Here is a 20560-nt window from a genome sequence, read left to right as displayed (position 1 = left end):
TCGCTCCATTTGTCTAAGTCTCACATTTGTCCAAGTCTCACATTTGTCCATTATCAAATGCTGGAGGGTTAGGAATACGGAGTGAGCCTCATCAGCTCCTGACTGCTTTAACAATCCGGACAAATGTGCCATCACTGTCTAGGATGCCCTCTCATCAAATTCCCCAAAAGGAATATTTTATTTAAATGCAAGAGAAACTGTTTCATCCCACCACAGATTCTTCTTATCTTTGCAGAAAGGCTCCTTATGCCATCGTAGTCATGGAAGCTCTTCTGCCTTCCAAAATACCTCTAAAACAGTGAGGGCCATTATTAATATTTGTTATTCATAGACCCCTTGGGGACTCCAGTGAATGCTGTGAAACCTGTCTCTAAAAAAATGCACATGTACCCGAAATGTTGTGTTGAAGTCCAGGGGCTCCGGTGAAATCGCCGGTAGGTAGAGGGTACCTCTGCCTTCTGTGTCATGTGCAAAAGATTATTTCTACTGCTGACCTGTTCAACCCTGAATAGGTGTTAACAGACATCAGGTTAGAGGTACAAGGCTCATACACAGTCACTGAACTTCATTCTGCAAGAGCAATCTCCAACACACTTTCTACATGCCTACTTCCTGAAATTAAAGTTCAGGTAGCAGTGCCTTCTACTTTGGGCCAAATTTTAATCTTAGAAGATTTGAAAATTTGGGGATTATGTATCCTAATATTAACTAGAAGATTTTAATCCCCATGTGTTAACCTGTGTTTTGGTTTGGGGAGAGGAGAGAGTTGATCAGGGGAAAAAAAACCCTATTAAAGAATCTAGTTTCTTCTCCTTATCAGCACAATTATGGTACATAGCATATTTATAATAAACCGTCAAAGCCACTTGCTAGTTGAGTGTCCCTGGACATGTGACTTTAACTCTCTGTGCCTCCGTTTCCTCATTTGTACCATGTGACTAAAGATACACCAATATATGGCTAACTAAATGAGATAAAATATAAGTAAGCTGCCCAGTCCATAATAGGTAATATGTAAGTGCTGTTGCTGTGTTGTAGCTGTTGTTGTTGACAGAAAAAAAAAATATTTCAGCAGAGACATTTTTATCTAAGAGATGGCATATTTGAGCTAATCACTGATAGATGAAAATTATTTCAAAAGATGGAAGTTGGGAGGTTGAAGAAGTGCAGGATGGCATTCCAAGTGATGGGGGCAATGGCATGGAGGTAGGAAAGCATAAGGTATATTCATGCTATAAATAATAGTTAGATTTGGCTGGATCCTGGATTTGAGAAGCCAGGAAATGAGATAACACTGGTCACTTTCACTAAAGCTCATGAAAAAAATACATACATATATATATATAAAATAAATATACATATATATTTTTAAGCCCCATATGACTAGAGGAGGCAGCCCATCTGTTCTCTGGGCTTCACTTTTCTTGTCTGGGAAATGAGTAGGTTGGACTGCATGGTCTTTAAGGTCTCTTCAGTATTATCTTCTGTGACTCCCTAAAGAGAAAAACAAAGGTTCCTCCTGACATCTTGTGTTGCCTTCCAACGTCCAGTCCAGTGTGATTGTTTTAAGGACTTTTTTGATATTTTACTGTTATAAGAAGTGAAGAAAAAGACTGATTTTGCCAAGTCTTATGGATCCAAATTAGTACTCATTGCACTATGGTCATTTAGTTGAGGACGATACTCCAGCCTCAAAGCTGCAAAGCCTATAGTGTGTGCAAAGCCCGGGTTCAGAGGTCAGCGTGCCCGTCAGGCTTCCAGGAGGAGCTCCATGACTTGTGCTTTGGATGCTGCCATGACTCACTTTAGGAGGTTTACTTCCTCAGTGAAGACAGCTGTGGGGATTAGGAACCTGTGATGCTCTTTCCCCACTCAGTTGAGAACAGCAGGACCACTGCTGAGGTTAGAGAGAGGGTGAGAGATAGGGCAGCGAATGTTTGAACTGTAAAGACTGTTGCTCTTCCATTCTAGGGCTTTCTCTATTAAAGGCACTGAGTCTGCCATTCTTGTTGCCCTGACCAGAGGTGCAGAGGGTAGAGGATAAGGAAGGCCGGTCCAGTTGGGGCCAGGCTGTGGCAGTGTGCTCATGGCCAAGGCCAAAGCTTGGATCTGTGGTGTCTTGCTCACATCTTGTCCTCAGATGCATGCATCCAGCCCTTTCCCAAATGCAGCCTGCAGGTCAGGCCCATAGCTGGAGCCTTGCTTAATGTTGGCCTTCCCCAGTCTAGCCCCTCCTTTTGTGCCTCCTGGTTAATTAGAGTCATGAAATATTGTTAGATAGCATATTTATTTTTCCCAGCACTCCTGAAAATAGATACAACACTCCTGGAGGTGTGTTCTTGCCCAAAGCTGTATTGAGAAGTTTGAAAATAGCTAACTCTATAACAACACATATATCCAACAGGAAGGCATAGAGAACTGCTGATATCCCTCAGAGGCAAAGCCCACTCAGCTCACCATATGCAGGCTTAGAGAGAATGTTTCTTTTTATTTTCTCACAACTAACATTCAGCGAGTACCATGCCTTCAGTTCACTTCTGAAAACATGTTCAAGTGCTTGTGCCTCACCATGTGCTTTACATGCAAGCTTTCCAGGAATCATGGGCCACACCACACCTCTGGGTGGTTTTAGGCCCATAGCTCTATGCTGATAAATCCTTTCTAATTCTCCTAGGATGTAGAGGAGTCTATAGTTACTTTGCTGAAATTCACAATCTCCCTCTCTCTTTCTTCCTATTTCTGGCTGGCCAGAAAGTTATATCCTGTCCCCCGCGGGGCTCTCTCTTTTCCCGTTATTCTTCCTAAGCTCCTGCTAACCATGTAGATGTCCTAACCACACACCTGCATCCACAAGGAATTAGTGTAGTCTAAGGTTATGTCACGTTAATGAAAATGCAATGGGAATCTAAGGGTAGCCATGGAAAGAGAATATCCTGACTTAGAAAAATGACTGAAGCCTGTGCTGACTTTGAACTTTGAAATTCATCTCCTCAGATCGTTTGCTTGATTCACTGTCATTGCCACGTGGGCCACAGAGGAGACAGATCCTCCCTCACACAGCTGAGTCTCAGAGTAAACACTAGGCATTTCTCCGGGTCCCCCATAGACCGCTAAGAAGCCAGACTTCTCAAAAAGACGTAATCCATACAGGCTACGACATAGAGAGAGGAGATTGATCTAACTCCAGATGATCAAGTGTAAAAAGTCCACCTTTCCCCATCTCGCACCCATCCCATTCCAACAAGGCTCAGGAAGATGAGAAAGGGAGGCGTTCCTTTCATTTCCTGACTTCTGACCTACTATACAGTGGCCAGCACTGCCTTGGTCATCTATGGCACAAGATTCCTAAGCCTTTAGACTTATATATACTTATTTCAAAGAGTGAGGATTTAAAAGAGAATGGAAAATATCTCATTCATTCTTTTTATGATTATATGTTGAAATAATAATATTTTAGGTACTTCGAGTTTTATAAAATGTATTATAAAATTAATTTCACCTGTCCTTTCTTTTAACTTTGTGTAATGTGGCTGCTACAAAGTTTTAGGTTACATCTGTAGTCCACATTATATTTTTATTGGACACGGCTGATCTAGAATCTCTGTGGTTCAGACAAGAGGGAGATTCACCTCCCCTGCCTACTCCAGACACATTCTCTTGCTTCCATCATTCTGTCTGAGCAAAATCTTCTCATCCAGGTGAGGAACCTGAGCATTACCTTCAGCTTTCAGGTGAGACACTATCTAGAGTATGCAGCCTTCACTTTGCAGGATATAATGATAACGTGCTATATTAATACAACATCATAGCCATAGCTTTCATATTGCAAAAGAAACATTCACGTGGAAATAGGGCGAAGTAGGAAGTGTTTCTAAAATTCATCTTTATCATTTTTGTTCACTCAATAAATATTTACTGCAGGTCAAATATGCAAGATAAATAAACATAGATGAGATACAAGTTCACATGCTGTGGAGGAAAAAATCAAGTGCCTCACTGACTACAATGAAAAGAAATACATGATCAGAATCACATGACTGATAAAAAGAATGGCGAAAGTTGAAAAGGATTGAGCATTTACTATGGGCCAGGCACTGTCCTGATAGATTCTAAATAGATTGACATTTAATTCTCAAAACTATACTCTCATTAGTTGAAACTTCAAGTGATTACATATCTTGCCTAACGTTAAGCAGCTTCTAAGTGGGAGAGCCAGAATTTGAACCCAGTTAAGCCAACTCCAGCACCTGAACTCTTAATGTAAGGCAGCTACTCCTAAATGTTTGAGAGGCCCAGAAAATGTCTCTTTCCAGCTCAGACCTCTGCACCTTCCCAGGGAGAATTGCAGTAAGTTGGGCCGGGAATGGTACATGCCAACAGATTCACTAACTTCTTAATTCCTATGTTTGTTTCTAGCATAAAGATAACAAAACTGTATCATCAACATGAGAGAGAAGCCTGTCTTTCTATTATAACAATAATGAATTACTAAAAAAAAAATTTTTTAAAAGCTTAAAAGATAGAAGGCTTAAACAACCCTATTGTGCATGTTAATAATTGAAATTGTATTGAAGGACATCATTTCTGATCACATTGGTAGTGTGCATTATCATTCAGATTTAGGAAAAACAGTCAGTTGATCTGTAGATGGAGTCTATGGACCAAACACTGATTGAGAGACCAAAGAAAACTGCAAAAGGTCATTTATGGTTATTTTTATTGCTTTCTCATTGAAATCAAAATAGACTTCACTATGATTAATAATGGGATGGGCCAGGCACCATGGCTCATGACTGTAATCCCAGCATTTGGGAGGCCGAGGTGGGCGGATTACCTAAGGTCAGTTCAAGACAAGCCTGGACAACACAGTGAAACCTCATCTTTATCAAAAATACAAAAATTAGCCCGGCATGGTGGCAGGTGCCTGTAATCCCAGCTACTCAAGAGGCTAAGGCAGGAGAATCGCTTGAACCCAGGAAGCGGAGATGGCAGTGAGCAGAGATTGCACCACTGCACTCAAGCCTGGGAGACAGAACAAGACTCCATCTCAAAAAACAAAACAAAACAAAAAACAAACAAACAAACAAAAAAAAAGCAAAAAAAAACTGGCTGTTACATTAGAATTCCTAGCAGGTGGGACTAGAGATTTGGGTTCACTTTCATCTTGAACAGCACAGTCTGGCTAATCAGCACTTGAGGAGCCCCTATCCAGATGATGTGACTCGTGGTCTCAGTCTCCCCATTCTTATTTCTATTTGGTCAGGACTTTGTTTCATACTTTAGAATGTCAATAATTTTTTAAAGTATAACATACATAGGGAAAAGTTCCCAAGTCATAATTACATACTTCAGTGAATTACCACAAAGTTAGCATACCCGTGTGACCACTGCTGAGGTAAAACTGGCATCCCCAAAGCCTCCCTCAGGCTTCCTCCCAACAGTAAATATACTTTAAACTAATGCAAGAATAGGCAAAATTATAGAAAGCAGTTCAACAGATCCCCCAAGTTTTTAAATTTCAAATCTAGACTGAAGAAACACAGCTCTCTCCTGGGATAGTTTTCTGCTTGAACCTGCATTTATTATGAATAGGTACTACGTGCCAGGTGCAAGGAGACAATTGTGAATAACACATGGCAGGTTTCCCTGAGGAACTCCACTGAGAAGCTAGATTATTTCAATGTATTTTAACTGTTTATGGTTTGCTGACATATACTATAGGTACAACATCCAGAAATTCCAAGGGTTGTCCATCAGATTAATGGTCTGTAAATGAGAAGAAAGGTTTTGATATTGCTCCTCATTCATCAAATTGCAGGTTGATGTATTCATTAAGACTCTTTGGCCTGTAATCCCAGCACATTGGGAGGCCGAGGCAGGCGGATCAGATCATGAGATCAGGAGATCAAGACCATACTGGCCAACATGGTGAAATCCCATCTCTACTAAAAATACAAAAAAATTAACTTGGCGTGGTGGTGCGCATCTGTAGTCCCAGCTACTTGGGAAGCTGAGGCAGGAGAATTGCTTGAACCCCGGAGGTGGAAGTTGCAGTGAGCCGAAATCACACCACTGCATTTCAGCCTGTCAATAGAGCAAGACTCTGTCTCTAAATAAATAAATAAATAAATACCCTTTGGTTACAAGTAAGAGGAACCAACTCCAAGTAGGTTAAGCAAAAGTATAAAAAATAAAAATAAAACAAATAATGAAGCAATATCTCATAGAACTCAAGGTTAAAAATGCAGCCATCAATCAGGAAAGTACTGGAACTACGAATTGGGAAGCCTTCCGAATTCTTCATCTTACACACTTATGTCCCTGTAGGTATCTACTTCATTCTTCTCCCTCTCTGAGTACCAGTTTTCTGTGCTTCCCTGGTCCACGTGATGAAATACGGCTAGCTCTTCACTCCTCAGGTTACTGGTAGTTTCTGCTACAATTAAAAAGCAACTTGCTGACTCTCAGTCTGGTTTCCTATTCCAGCCCCTGCTGAGTCAAGTGTCCGCTTCCATTTTGGTCAGCCGTGCCCAGGGTAGAAAGTACAGGCACTGCCACACGGATGCTAAGGATGGGGTCAGGATGGTGGGGGCAGGGCTTATGACCCGGAAAGATATCTCAAGTTTAATGTTATAATTCGAATCCAACTAGGTTTGACTCAACAAAAACCAAAAACAAACAAACAAAAAAGAAAAACAGAAAAGAAAATCAAATGGACATGTGAAATTGATGTGTTCAGCTTCACTTTGTGTGCCCTGTTTTCACTCATGCTCTTGAAGCTTCTTCCAATTTGATCAAACCATTGCTGTCTTCCTGCTTTAGGTTGGAGGGCATCTTGATGGCCTGGAAGCCCACATGAGCAAGATCACTAGTTTTACCCTCTGCATGTTCCATTTTTCTAACATCAAATGTACCAGTTATAAAATTGTGAATTTTCTCATAAAACCGCCCTCTGGAGAGAAGCATAGGATTATTATCTCTTCTCAAACAGCTGCTTTTTCTTCTTGTAGACCCCTGTAGGTATAAGCTAAAGCTCCCTTCTCATAAGAAATGCTTGTCATAAGAAAGAGATGAGTGTGAAAATGCCTTTTGATAGACCCTCTGTCTACTTCTGCTATGGGGATTATTTAAACATGAAGGAATTTCACGATGATTTAAAATTGACTACCCCCTCCATCTCCAAGTGCTTCTGGATCACTTCCCCAGCTGTTTAAAAAGTTGTTGAGCTATTAACTGCTGTGGAGGCTGCTCTGAGCTCCCTTTGAAATGGGGGTCCCCTGGCTGCAGTACATAATATTAATGAGCAGTAAGTGATTGCCTGCTGCTCTCTACACCAGGCCTTTCTGGGCTCTGACAAGTGCTGCTGCCGCCTCCACATGGCCTCCTGGCCCACCATGCCTCCAGAGTGATGGATGCCCCTGTCGGCACTTCTGTTTCCACAGCCGATTGGGTGTCTTGCAGTCAGCCTATTCCAAGAGCATGGGCGCTGGGAGAGCTCTTTGCCTTCTCTGTGCTGTTGGCTGAAGCGGTCTGAGTGCTCTTTAACAGAAAGCAATTCTCACCATCCGGCCCATTCTACAGATGAGCAACAGGAACTAGATCCAAATCGCATAAAAGAAGGCAGAACTGGGTCCTGAACCAGACTCTTAAATCCCAGTTTTTTTCCCAGGAAGAGAGGAAGCGTCCATATTAACATTCCAAAACCAGACACGTAATTAAATATTTCCAGGGCAAATGAGCAACTATAAAAGGGTTTCAGACATCCTCTTATATATTTCATGTCCCACACGACCCTGTCACCAAAGGAGCAGAAAAATGCTTCAAGAACTGTTGTACATAGGATTCTACATTGTGAGTCACAGTTAGTAAAATAAGCAACTTACTTGAATTGCTATAAGAAAATGAAAAATCAATATGATTTTGCTTTTTCATTTCAATAAATGTCAATGGCTGACTTTGCCGTGCGTTAACTTTTGGTTAATGACTCCACTTTTGGAGCTTGGTTGAGAGCTAAGCTGGCTTCCTGCCCTCCATGTCCTTCGACTGAAAAGCATGGCCTTGACTCTTTCTCTCCTGAAAGGAAGAGAGATATCTCAGACTGTGGGAGTGGAAGCATGACAGCTACCACACAGATCACCACGTGTGTCAGGCATCACTGTAAAAAAATTTTTGTTGCCTCACTTAATCCTCACAACCTCCCTCTGAGGCAGGGACTGTTATAATCGCCATCTGACAGATAAAATGCTGAGAGGTTGTTCCCCTTCCTGTGTCCATGTGTTCACCGGGGCCTGTTCTGGGGTGGGGGGAGGGGAGAGGGACAGCATTTGGAGATATACCTAATGTTAAATGATGAGTTACTGGGTGCAGCACACCAACATGGCACATGTATACATATGTAACTAACCTGCACATTGTGCACATGTACCCTAAAACTTAAAGTATAATAAAAATATTTTTAAAAAAAGCTGAGAGGTTAAGTGGCTTGTCCAAGATCACATAGCTGTAAAGGACAGAAATAGGATTCAAACCCAGGCAGCCTGACTCCAAATCCCATGTTCTTTATCAACAGACTAATCCTCCTTCTGTAGTATTTGTGTGTCACAGGGAACTCAGGAATTTCATTACTTGACCCCCACCAAACTAATAGCTCTAAGCACATGGAACCTTCCCTCTCTAGATGTGAGAACTTCCATGTCTACCTCCTGAAAAGCAGCTAATTCTACACTTAGTTCACAGGACTGTTTCAAATTCAATGTATAATTTACTTTTTTAAAAAAAATTTTAAGAGACAAAGTCTTGCTATGTTGGCCAGGCTGGTCTCGAACGCCTGGCTTCAAGCAATCCTCTTGCCTTAGCCTCTAGAGTAGTTGGGATTACAGATCTGAGCCACTGTGCCTGGCTCAACTTTTCAATTTTGAAAACCAGTTGTAAATTTATGAAATTTGAACCTCTGAAGCAGTGTTTTCCAAAGTTGATCCCCTGAACCCACTGCATCAGTGTCTGCAGGGAATATTTGTTTCAAACATGGAGTCTGAGCTTCACCCAAACTCACTGAAACTGAATCCTCCAGGAGTAGGTCCCAGTAGTCTGCATTTTTAAGAAGCACCCCAGCCACTCTTGTTGACAAGATTGACAATAATTATAGAGTTGCAACTGGAAGTTTCAAGAGCTCTGCACATCATCAATTCAACTGCAGATGATTGTAGAAAGCGTTCAAAGCCACTCTGCATTCAACAGCTATTTCAGGGAGAATTACAATGTGCAAGAACTGTTCCTAAATTGTTGTAGTCTCCTTCTGTGTGAGCCAGCTGGTTAAGAGAGTTTGAATAATTTCCCAAGCGACTCCAGTTAAGTGGACACTTGAACACTCTGTACCTATGAAAATATAGAAAAGACACAGTTTTCCACCCTGGACCCAAAGTGAGTCTTTCAGAATGGGACTCTGAATCATCTTTCTTTTTTGCTTAAAACCCTCTCAGAGAACATAACGTGGACTATGAGGGCTTACATAATCTGGCCATGCACACCTCTCTGGCATTACCTCACCCACTGCTCCAGCGACCCTGAACTGCCTTTGGTTCTTCCAGAGTGCAAAGCACTACAGCATCTTTGCACATGATCCTAGGGCATGTTATGTACCCTCTGCCCCAGCACCTAATTCTCTCACTGTTCCATCAGAGCTCAGCTTCAATATCACTTTCTCAGGGCAGCCATCCCAGGCCTGCCACAAGTCAGGGCATCTTCTTACCTCCCACTTTTCCTCCCGCTATTCTTCTTTGGCACTCACCACAGTTTTTCAGTCTGCTTTTGACTGTGTGGTAAACTTATTTCATCAGTCTCATCAAGTAGACTACAAACAAGACTCATAATGTTTTGTGCATTCTGGTGTTTAGCCAAGTGCCTGCTACATACTAGGCACACAATTCCTTGTGGTGTATCAAGAACGAAAAAAAAATTAATAATGTTGGAGGTAAAGTTTTGATTCTCAGTCTAAAATTTAGCATCCATTCTATCGACAAAGATTCCGCATTTTTCATTTCTATCTCTGTCTTTAAATAGCAGTGGAGATGGTTAAGATTGGAAAGTCTGAACTCTAAACTTCTTTACATGTTCTAGAACCCTTTACTGAATGTGCCAACAGCTGTAATCCTGATGCTATTTTTAAATTGCTTGTAGTATGGTTATATAGTCATTAGTTGTTAAAAGGAAAATTAATGAAAGAGTGGAAGTTTCTGATTTTGAAAAACCACAAGGCAACTAATTATCTATTTCCTCTCTTATTTCAAAGGCTGAAATGGATTCTTGTTATTGAACAGGGTAGGGAACATGATGAGCCTAACCGGTGATGAGATAGGTTTTGTTTAACTGTATTTTTCATCACTTTCAAGTGTGTCTTTAGTCAGCTATATGAGCTATCATGCTTATCTTTTATAAGAGTGTTCCTCTATACAAGAACATATCTCTCACAATAATTTAATCACAGTGACTTGTGTTTAAGCTAATTTTGACACAAAAATGATGGATCCGAAGTGTTCCTAAACTATAAGTATGTTAAAAGCTGAATTGTTCATCTCTTAAGACCCATACGGCATTTAAATTATTATAAAACACTGTCTTCTGGGTATCTTAACTCAAAAAATTACATCTTACATGATACATATATCAAAACCTAACAATTGTAAGTGGATATCCTTCCACTCATTTTTAGAACACCTTCCTAAGGAAGCTAAGTGCCAGTGACCTCCCAAATTCTCTATGTGTTTCATATTATGCATTACAGTGGAAACGGATTAGAGCGCCACTATAAAAGTGGGTTAGTGAGCTTGATGGCCAAGCAGTCCAGATCATTATAGATTACACCTCATACAGTTTGGTTGTATATCCCTAAATATTTTCACCTTCCAAAGCTAAAAATCTAATATTCATGTCACAAAAATCTATGGGAAATTATGGGTAATAATAATGTTCACTAACAATTACACTTCACATCTCCAGTGTTGTGTTAAGACCTACAAAAGTTCTTAACACTTTTGTAGGAATTACCTCTCTCAGTCCACACAACAACCCAATGAAGTAGGTACTATTAGTAAGCCCATTTTATGAATGAGAAAACTGAGACATAGACAAAGTCACAGCTACACCATTGCTAAGCTCTTTTGGAACTCAGGTAGCCCACCTACAGAGCACCCACTTGTAACTATTAAACTAGAAAACCTCTCATATATACTTATTTAAGAGCAATGAATCAGGAATCTTGGTCCTGCTTGCTTTCTTTCTCTTTATTTTTCCTTTAGGAGATGGTGTCCGGGGGGGCGGGGGTGGGGGTGGGTATGTTTTATTTTGTTTTGTTGTAAGAGAAAAGCTGGAAGTGCGCCTTCTTTCTTTCTGAACATGTTTTTCCAAAGCCGTTTACCTTCATCTGGGGCCAGAAAGGACACTGGTTCCACAGACAGAGCACTAATGAGCTTCCCTCTCTATCTCCCTCTCTGTCTCTCCGTTCTGCAGTTAATAGCCAAGATACCAACCATCACGGCAGTTTGCAACTTGCACGGGGAGAAGCTGCAGGTATTTAAGCAATCTCATCCAGAGATAGTGAATACACTGTTTCCTCCGTTATACAAGGAGCTCTTTAATCCTGACTGTGCCACCGGCTGCAAATGAAGGGGACAAGAGAACTGTCTCAGAGTCATGGAATGCATCACCATTAAGACAAAAGCAATGTGTTCATGCAGACTTAAGAAAAATGTCACTACTGCAACATTAGGAATGTCCTGCACTTAATAGAATTATTTTTCACCGCTACAGTTTGAAGAATGTAAATATGCACCTGAGTGGGGCTCTTTTATTTGTTTGTTTGTTTGTTTTTGAAATGACCATAAATATACAAATATAGGACACTGGGTGTTATTCTTTTTTTAATTTTATTCGGGTATGTTTTGGGAGACAACTGTTTATAGAATTTTATTGTAGATATATACAAGAAAAGAGCGGTACTTTACATGATTACTTTTCCTGTTGATTGTTCAAATATAATTTAAGAAAATTCCACTTAATAGGCTTACCTACTTCCATGTTTTTAGGTAGTTGATGCATGTGTAAATTTGTAGCTGTCTTGGAAAGTACTGTGCATGTATGTAATAAGTATATAATATGTGAGAATATTATATATGACTATTACTTATACATGCACATGCACTGTGGCTTAAATACCATACCTACTAGCAATGGAGGTTCAGTCAGGCTCTCTTCTATGATTTACCTTCTGTGTTATATGTTATCGTTATGTTAGACAATCAGGATTTTGTTTTCCCAGCCAGAGTTTTCATCTATAGTCAATGGCAGGACGGTACCAATTCAGAATTAAGTCTACAAAGGAATAAACATAATGTGTGGCCTCTATATACAAACTCTGTTTCTGTCAGTGACATCAAAGCCTTGTCAAGATGGTACATATTGGGAAGGAGACATTATTTGAAGCCATTTTCCTGTTTCAAGAATTAGGCCACAGATAACATTGCAAGGTCCAAGACTTTTTTGACCAAACAGTAGATATTTTCTATTTTTCACCAGAACACATAAAAACACTTTCTTTCTTTTGGATTTCCAGTTGTGAAAGAAGCTTGATTTCAGTGCTTATTGTGTCTTCAACTGAAAAATACAATCTGTGGATTATGACTACCAGCAATTTTTTTCTAGAAAAGTTAAAAGAATAAATCAGAACCCAGGGCAACAATACCATTTCATGTAAACATTTTCTCTCACCATGTTTTGGCAAGAAAAGGTAGAAAGAGAAGACCCAGAGTAAAGAAGTAATTCCTTATATTCCTTCTCTTTAATATATTTGTTAGGAAAAGTGGCAATAAAGGGGTAGGCATATTATAAAATGCTATAATATAAAAATGTAGCAAAAACTTGACAGATGAGAAAATAAAAGATCTGTGTTATTCTAGGGAACTAATGTACCCCAAAGCCAAAACTAATTCCTGTGAAGTTTACAATTATATCATCCATTTACCCTAGAATTTTTTTTTAGCAACTTTTAGAAATAAAGAATACAAGTGTGACATTAGGATCAGAGATTTTAGACTTCCTTGTACAAATTCTCACTTCTCCACCTGCTCACCAATGAAATTAATCATAAGAAAAGCATATATTCCAAGAAATTTGTTCTGCCTGTGTCCTGGAGGCCTATACCTTTGTTATTTTCTGATACAAAATAAAACTTAAAAAAAAAACAAGCTAGGAGAAAAGTTTGTTTATAGGACAATGAAAATGATGGTCTCCTGTAAGCATATCCCAGCCACCAACTCCTAAAGAACTGCCCTTTTCTCCATATTAAACACACACACACACATACACACACACACACACACACACACACACACAAGCCCCTGCTTTGTAAAGTTTCCATCAGTGGAAACTTTGATTTTTTTTTTTAATCTCTTATGCTCTCCTGAAGTTCATGGTTGAGCACCATCTCCAAGATACCACAGAACTCTTGATTGATGATCAAAACAGTAGTGTCGTCTTTTCCTTTTAGAAAACGGAACATTTTCTCACCTCATGATTGATGAATTCTAAACCAATGGGGAAAAACAAAAAGGCTTTAAAATAATGAATCTGTTTCTCAACTACTGTTATATTCAATTAATTTAACTACATTGAACCAAATTACCTTTGGTTCTAAGAAGACAGCTGTAGACTGCTTATTATGCTGCTACAGGGACTCAATTCTTTTTGGTGTAAATGTCACTCCTGCTAGCTCTTTGTATAAAGAATTAATTCCCAGAGTCATATTTCTTTCTAATGGAAAGATTACTCTACTGATTGCTAGGAAAACAGGGTAATGGAAGGCACTCAATTAAACCAAGCCATTTCCAAATGCAATGTATGTTTTATGATTGGCTTGTGATAGGCGATGCTTCATGTGTCTGCTTGGTGTTTCCCTTTGAGCTTTGAACTTATGTCAAACTTTGTTTTCATTGTTCTGTTGGCCTAGCGTTTTCCATTGTCAGCCTGTAATTCCTGCTCAGTTGCAGAGGGAGTTATTTATTTCCTCCAATTTACCTTAGAGGATTTAAATTGGCTCAATTGATGAAGTGGCTCAGAATTTTTTCCTCCCTTTTCCCATGGGTGATATAGGAAAAAGATTGTTCCCCACATTTACCTTGGGAGGTACTGCTTTTGAATTTGTGTTGTTTCCACTAGTGTAAGCATTTCATTGGGACGGCATGGACCTTTTGAAGCTGGGAGGAAGGAAACAGAGCTAGCATCTGAACCAGAACAAAACAATGGCAACCAGGACGTACTCATCCCACTTAGTTGAGAGAAGAGATTTCTAGTTTGGGTTACAGTTGCCCAACCTTCCCTTTAAGGAGAATCCAGTCATGTTTTCAATGGTAAAAAGCCTTAAAAAGCTGCCCTTCGAAGATGTCCTATGACTGCATGTCAAGGTATTTTGTACCTACAATCCCAGAACTTGGTTCCTTCCCCATGAGGACTAACAAATGTTCACAACAATCATGATCAAGTGTACACTGGAAGAAAAAATCCACAATCTGGGCTTCTCACTTCGTGCTTCATAAATGACAATCACTGCTTGATGCAGATGTTGCACTGTATCCACTCAGGGATGTTTCATTAAAAAAAAAAAAATACATCAAGAAGGAGGAAAAAATTAAAAACAGGAAAATGACAGCAAAATGTGAATGGTATAAACTAAATATGTTGCTGAGAGCACCTCTCTGACAAGGCTTTCAGACCAACAAGCAGTTACTTCATGTGATAAACTAGATTGAATTATTTGGACTTGCTGAAAAGTTGCACCGAAGTAAGGACAACTTGGTCTCATTTTCTAAACTCTGCTAAGAGCCAAATAATCTAGCTGTCCCATTCAGAGGAATTTTTGTCTCCCTGCAAATCCAAACTTTCTATACAAATCCTGAACAAGGAAAATACAGAAATCTAACTGGCATTAGATAAAATGGACAAGGGAGGTGAAACTGGGTGAATTCAAACTTCAGTGTATTTGTGGTCCATAAAAAGAAAGGGAAATTTTGGAGGGAAACTAGGACAGGAAAGGATTCCAAATCTGGTTTGACACCCGTATATACCCGTACTGTCCATGACTCAACTAATTTCTGTGCCCCTTTTTCTGTGGCTCCTTTTGTTTTGAGACGGATCTTGTTCAACATGTTGCTCAGGCTGCAGTGCAGTGGCATGAGATCTCGGCTCACTGCAATCTCTGCCTCCTGGGTTCAAGCAGTTCTCCTGCTTCAGCCTCCCGAGTAGCTGGGATTACAGGCACATGCCCCCACACCCGGGTAATTTTTGCATTTTAGGTAGAGATGGGGTTTCACCATGTTGGCCAGGCTGGTCTTGAACTCCTGACCTCAAGTGATCCACCCACCTTGGCCTCCCAAAGTGCTAGGATTACAGGCCTGAGCCACCGCGCCCTGCCTTCAGTGGCTCTTTTATCCCCCAAAGACTGAAAGCTGAAGGTGGAGACGTTCTCCACAAACATACCCTTTCTGAATTTCCCTTGTTTTAGCACTGTGTTCAGGGCTCTGGACTAAAATACCTCCGAGTAGGTAAAATCAGAGAATATAACGATCTCCTGAGTGATTAGATTTCTTTGGTAGATTCTAAGAGGTCTTAAATCATAATAAACTCTGCGTATTAACAAGAGGTGCCAGGGAGGTGTCAGTACATTTCCTATCATAGCTGCCTTGTTCAAAGCATAACCTCACAGCAGTCAAGCTAAACTGTTTGTAGAAAACCATGAAGATCAACTCATGCTCACTCTCTACAATGCAATGTATACCAGGCTTGAAGGCAAAAACAATTCTTGGGTCCCAAGGACAACCTAAAACTTACCAGCTTTTTTCAAAAACAACACTCAGATGCAAATAACGGCAGTGTTGTTCTATGTTCTTTGTTTCTATTCATTATAGAAGCAAGGAAAAATTCTACTTCTATTGGAAATTAGAAGAAATGATTTCTTCCTGACTCTTTTTTTTTTCTATAAACTTTTATTTCCAAGGAAGCTGCTACAATTGGCAGTCAATTCAGGCCATGGACATCTGTGCCCTGACAGAAGCACCGTTCAATAGAACAGCAATAACCTTAAAGTGTGCATCTGTAGTGAAACTCTGCACAAAGTCCCCTGCATAAAGAAGAGAGGAAAGCCTACCATCTGCTTTAGACGAAGTGCTATTTGATGTTCTGTTTCCAACTGTCAGTATAAGCAGCAGCTAGAGTAAAGGCCTGTGGGAAACTACAGGGGGTCTTTCCAAAAAAAGCTGACACTCTATTCATTTTTAGGTCTCAGGACCAGAGGGTACAGGGTAGAGGGTAGTTTACCATTTAAAGCAGGGGTTGAAAATTCGAAAGCGTAAAAGGGCCAGGGGGCTTAATGCAAATGGGTGAAGCAGCCCAGTGACAAGCTGGCCAGGAAATGCCCTGTGGAAAAAGGGACATCCAGGATTTACCTGAAGCTGAATGCTGCTGGAGCTTCTGAATTTTATAAAATCTCTGAAATTATACACGATGGCAGCTGATTCACAGCTTAGTGCAGACCAAACAAATACAACACTGAGCAGAAGAGGGCCCATAGATCGTCAGCTTGCAGCCTCTGGTTTAAAGCAAAATCGCATCTGGGGCCAGCTCAACTGCAGCAAGTCTGGCCAGATTCAACCCTGGACAATATTAGAATGATACTAGTTTTGGAAGGAGGGGATAGAGATCTTCCCCTTCTGATACTCAATTTTGTTTTGGTATTTGATTGTCACAACTAGAGGATATAACCGGAGGTCAGTTTAAAAAATAGCGAACATTCTAAAAATGAAAACAATTCAATTTAGTGATGGCTTATAAAAGACACTCCAACCTGTCTTGCCCCAACTCCCTTCTTCATAGAGCCAGGGGGCTAGATTTCTTGCCACTTTTTTTCTGAAAGGCAAATGCATGACTTTTATTCTTTAGGGTCTCAAAGTGTTTCTTTAACTGTGTGACTTCAATATCTGTGACAAGTTTTTATTTTCCCTTAGTCATATGTGAAGAATTTATTCTATAGTCGTGATCATGTAGTCCTCCATTGTTTGGAAGTGCAGACCATGGATTCCTATGCAGCAGATGGGGGTTGTCTGTTTGTGCACTTTTTTCCTAAGCTGCTGAAATTCCTCCAATGTGAATGGGCCATAGTAATCTTTGCCTCCTGCGTGACTGTAAGCATGGCCTCCAGTGGATCAGAGAAAGCAGCTCAGTGATTGTTCTCATGGCCAAAAATAAAGCACAAGGGTTACCGGAATTGAATGAGCCCTGTTCAGGGCAGCACAGGGCATCTGCACCCCAGCTGGGCAGCATGATCCTTGTATTCAACTATACTCTTCTGGCAGTAGTTGGTGGCAAGCATTCGCGTGCCTCTGTCACAACCATACGTAGAAACACATTAGGTATGTCTGGAAAGCTACAAATCCCACATCCAAGCACAGTACCGTCTGCTTCATCTGATTAACACACACACAAGAAAGAAAAATTACACCCACAGAAAACTGAGTATGTATTGTAGAAATGTAGAGGAAAAATAAAAATATTTTTTCAAATGTAATTACTTTTAATATATGCTTGTGGAAGGTCTAATACAATGTATGCTGTCTCTGTAATTTTTGCTGTAAATAACTGGAGACAGTGAGTACACTGATTTTTCTATGTCTCTGTTTAAGCATAAGACTTTGTAACAATTTTTTTAGAGGGGGAAAATCAACAAAGAGCAAATATGTACTTGCTTCCTTTCTGCGTGTTATGTACTTCTCAGTTTTTTAATGGAAACTGGTTGTAACAGTTTAAGCATCTTGACGGGTCATTGGTGTTAAGTGTATGCTTCTTTTTGTAATATGACTGAGAAAGGGACAGGGCTGTCAATTAAATCTGCTCCAAAGAATTTGTATTGAAGATTGGCCTAAGACCTGCAAACTCCATCTATAACTAGACCATATGAAAAAGGAAAATTAAAAAAAAAAAAGTTGCCTGAGTTAAGTCATCTTTCCTTGTAGCAAATGGCTTTGTCCAAATCCTTTCTGCATGGAATAGCTTAAGGAAAACAAACTCCACTTTCTGATGAACAAGATATTTTTGTACACATTTATTTCTTATTAATAACCTGAGGTCAGACCACTCATTTGCTGAAGCCATAACTGACCTTCACCAAATAAATGTTGTAAAGAACCTGGGGGAGGGTTGGGGAGAGACTGAGAGGGAGGAAAATCCAAGGTGTCATGAGCTATAGCAACACAGGCAGGAGCAAGTTGTTGAAACTGATGCTTTTCCTGCATCCCAAATATGACTTTAAAAGGCTAGTATTTTATGATGATCGATTTATAATGATAAAAAGATATTTAGATTTAAATGAGACATTCCAATATTTTTGAAATCCCTAACAATGCTTCCTTGCTTTTAGGATCGAGAGAAATGATTTTCATATACTTCCAACGTTCAGAGATTTAATGTTTTTACCTTAGCTCCAGCCTACACTTGTAAAGTGAAGAGCGACTCTAAGTCCCGTGAAACCGTGGGCTGCCTGGGGCTTGGCTGTGCCCACTAACCTACTGCGCCTGGGGGGCAGCATGGGAGGGGCACAGTTTGCATCTCATTAGCATGCACACCACTGTTGGCAATGCATAAAAGTTGCATTGCCACAAGTATGTAAAATAAAAATATTCACTCTAAAAAGCATAATAATTCTACTTTTTTAAAAGAATAATGTCTCTTATAGTCACCACTGATTTTTCTGGAGTTTAATTACATTATTACCATGTATTCTTATTGGCCTGTAGAGGAAAAAGGCAAACCACAAATAAATCCAGTGACATATAGTTTTAAAATCTTCAATTTTCTGATCTCTCTCTCCTTGTTTAATATATAAGCCCTAATTTCTGTGTATGTGAGTAAAACTGCAGCCTGAGTCATTTAGGAAGTAAGTATTGAGTTTTTTTAATTATAAATATACTAGAATAAAACAGCACTCCCTAACAATTAAAAAAGAGTTTTATATTACTTTAGAATGTAATAGGTTTTTGTCCTTATTTTATGTCCTGTAAATTATTAGTTCAATACTGTTAGCATTCCCGGATAATGCACACATGATTTCTGAATGTTTTCTGTAAATGACAATCAATGTTTATGAAGTTCCCTCCTTTAATGCTGAACAAAATTAAAAGAAGAAAAAGAAAAAAGGACTGCCTAATGGTTTTCTTTCCTCCCCACCCCAACCCCTACTCTCATCCCTGGGAACAGGGAATGGGTAGAAAAGATAAGATTTAGCTTTGAAAACATTACCCCATGGGTTCTTACCTACAGAGTTTTCCTTTTTCTAGTAAGTAATGGTTAATTTTTTTTTTTTTTCAGGAAATTCTTGTGTCCTCAGGGACCTGGCCTGAGTTAGAAATATTCATTGAGAAAAGACTCAGAGTCCATTCTAGCCAAATAGCTTACCAAGTTACAATTAAAATGAGAGCAGCATCTCTCAAAGATAATAGCTCTCTTTTTCTCAGCACTTTAATAAAAGGAAGCCCCAGCTAACAGAGCCATAAGCAACTCCCCTGCAACCACTTTGTTGAAATAACGTGCAGCAGGTTTGAAACGGATATGACAATCCCTACATCTGATGAAAGCTTTCAGATAATTAATGATTAAGTCTCTGTGTCTGATTTTTTTTGTTTTGTATCAAGCTGCTCCACTACCAAAATCAATGCCCACCAACATATGAATGCTCTGAATCTCATTTGGAGCTGGATTAGGAAGCAATTGAGGATAATCACAGACTCACAGTGATGTTGAAAAAGGTAGCTCCAAGAGAGGCCAGCAATTTTTCATGTGCTTGGAAGTTGCTGCAGATTGGGGTCCCTAGAGCTGAAATGCTCCAAGAGGAGTAGTTTAAAGCAAGATTTAACAGATTTTAAAAATAAAAGCACCGATGCAAATGACAAGGTGAGCCCTAGAAACCCTTCTATAAAGTTTCTTCCAACCTTCGCTGGTCTTTGGAACCAACGAAAACCCTTCCAGTATGTTTCAAGCCACATCTCTACACAAGACATTCAGATCCCATGTGACTCTGCTCAGAGATTACAGAAACAGAGAACTACACTGATGTTTCTGTGAGAGCACCATTTATGTCCCTTGGTTTATAATAAGGTCTTCAACTGTCTAGTCAGACACGGCAAACATATTACCTCACCCTATCCCAGGCTCATGTCAATTGTCGTCAATGACTGGTCATAGAACTCTTGGCTAAAAAGTCATCTAAAGTTTTTTCAGAAATCTAGATCTATGCAGCATTGCAATGCAAGATAAAACTTACCATTTTGGCCGGGCGTGGTGGCTCACACTTGTAATCCCAGCACTTTGGGAGGCCGAGGCGGGCGGATTACGAGGTCAGGAGATCGAGACCACGGTGAAACCCCATCTCTACTAAAAATACAAAAAAATTAGCCAGGCATGGTGGCGGGCGCCTGTAGTCCCAGCTACTCGGAGAGGCTGAGATAGCGCCACTGCACTCCAGCCT

General features: G+C 40.0%; 1 protein-coding gene across 1 annotated transcript in view; it reads left to right on the top strand.

Annotated features, from left to right (window-relative positions):
- Nucleotides 1–18040, top strand: part of RORB (RAR related orphan receptor B) — a 195371-nt gene extending 177331 nt beyond the window's left edge. Inside the window, exon 10 of the mRNA XM_055272244.1 lies at nucleotides 11506–18040. Coding sequence (XP_055128219.1) covers nucleotides 11506–11661 — 156 coding nt within the window. The 3' untranslated portion in view covers nucleotides 11662–18040. The remainder of the gene's footprint in view (nucleotides 1–11505) is intronic.
- The last annotated feature ends 2520 nt before the right edge of the window (nucleotides 18041–20560 follow it).

This window comes from Symphalangus syndactylus, chromosome 3 (genome assembly GCF_028878055.3).
Source record: "Symphalangus syndactylus isolate Jambi chromosome 3, NHGRI_mSymSyn1-v2.1_pri, whole genome shotgun sequence".
In the NCBI taxonomy this organism is placed as follows: Eukaryota; Metazoa; Chordata; class Mammalia; order Primates; family Hylobatidae; genus Symphalangus; species Symphalangus syndactylus.
The sequence above is the reverse complement of the archived record's forward strand: the minus strand, read 5'-3'. Positions and strand labels throughout refer to the sequence as shown.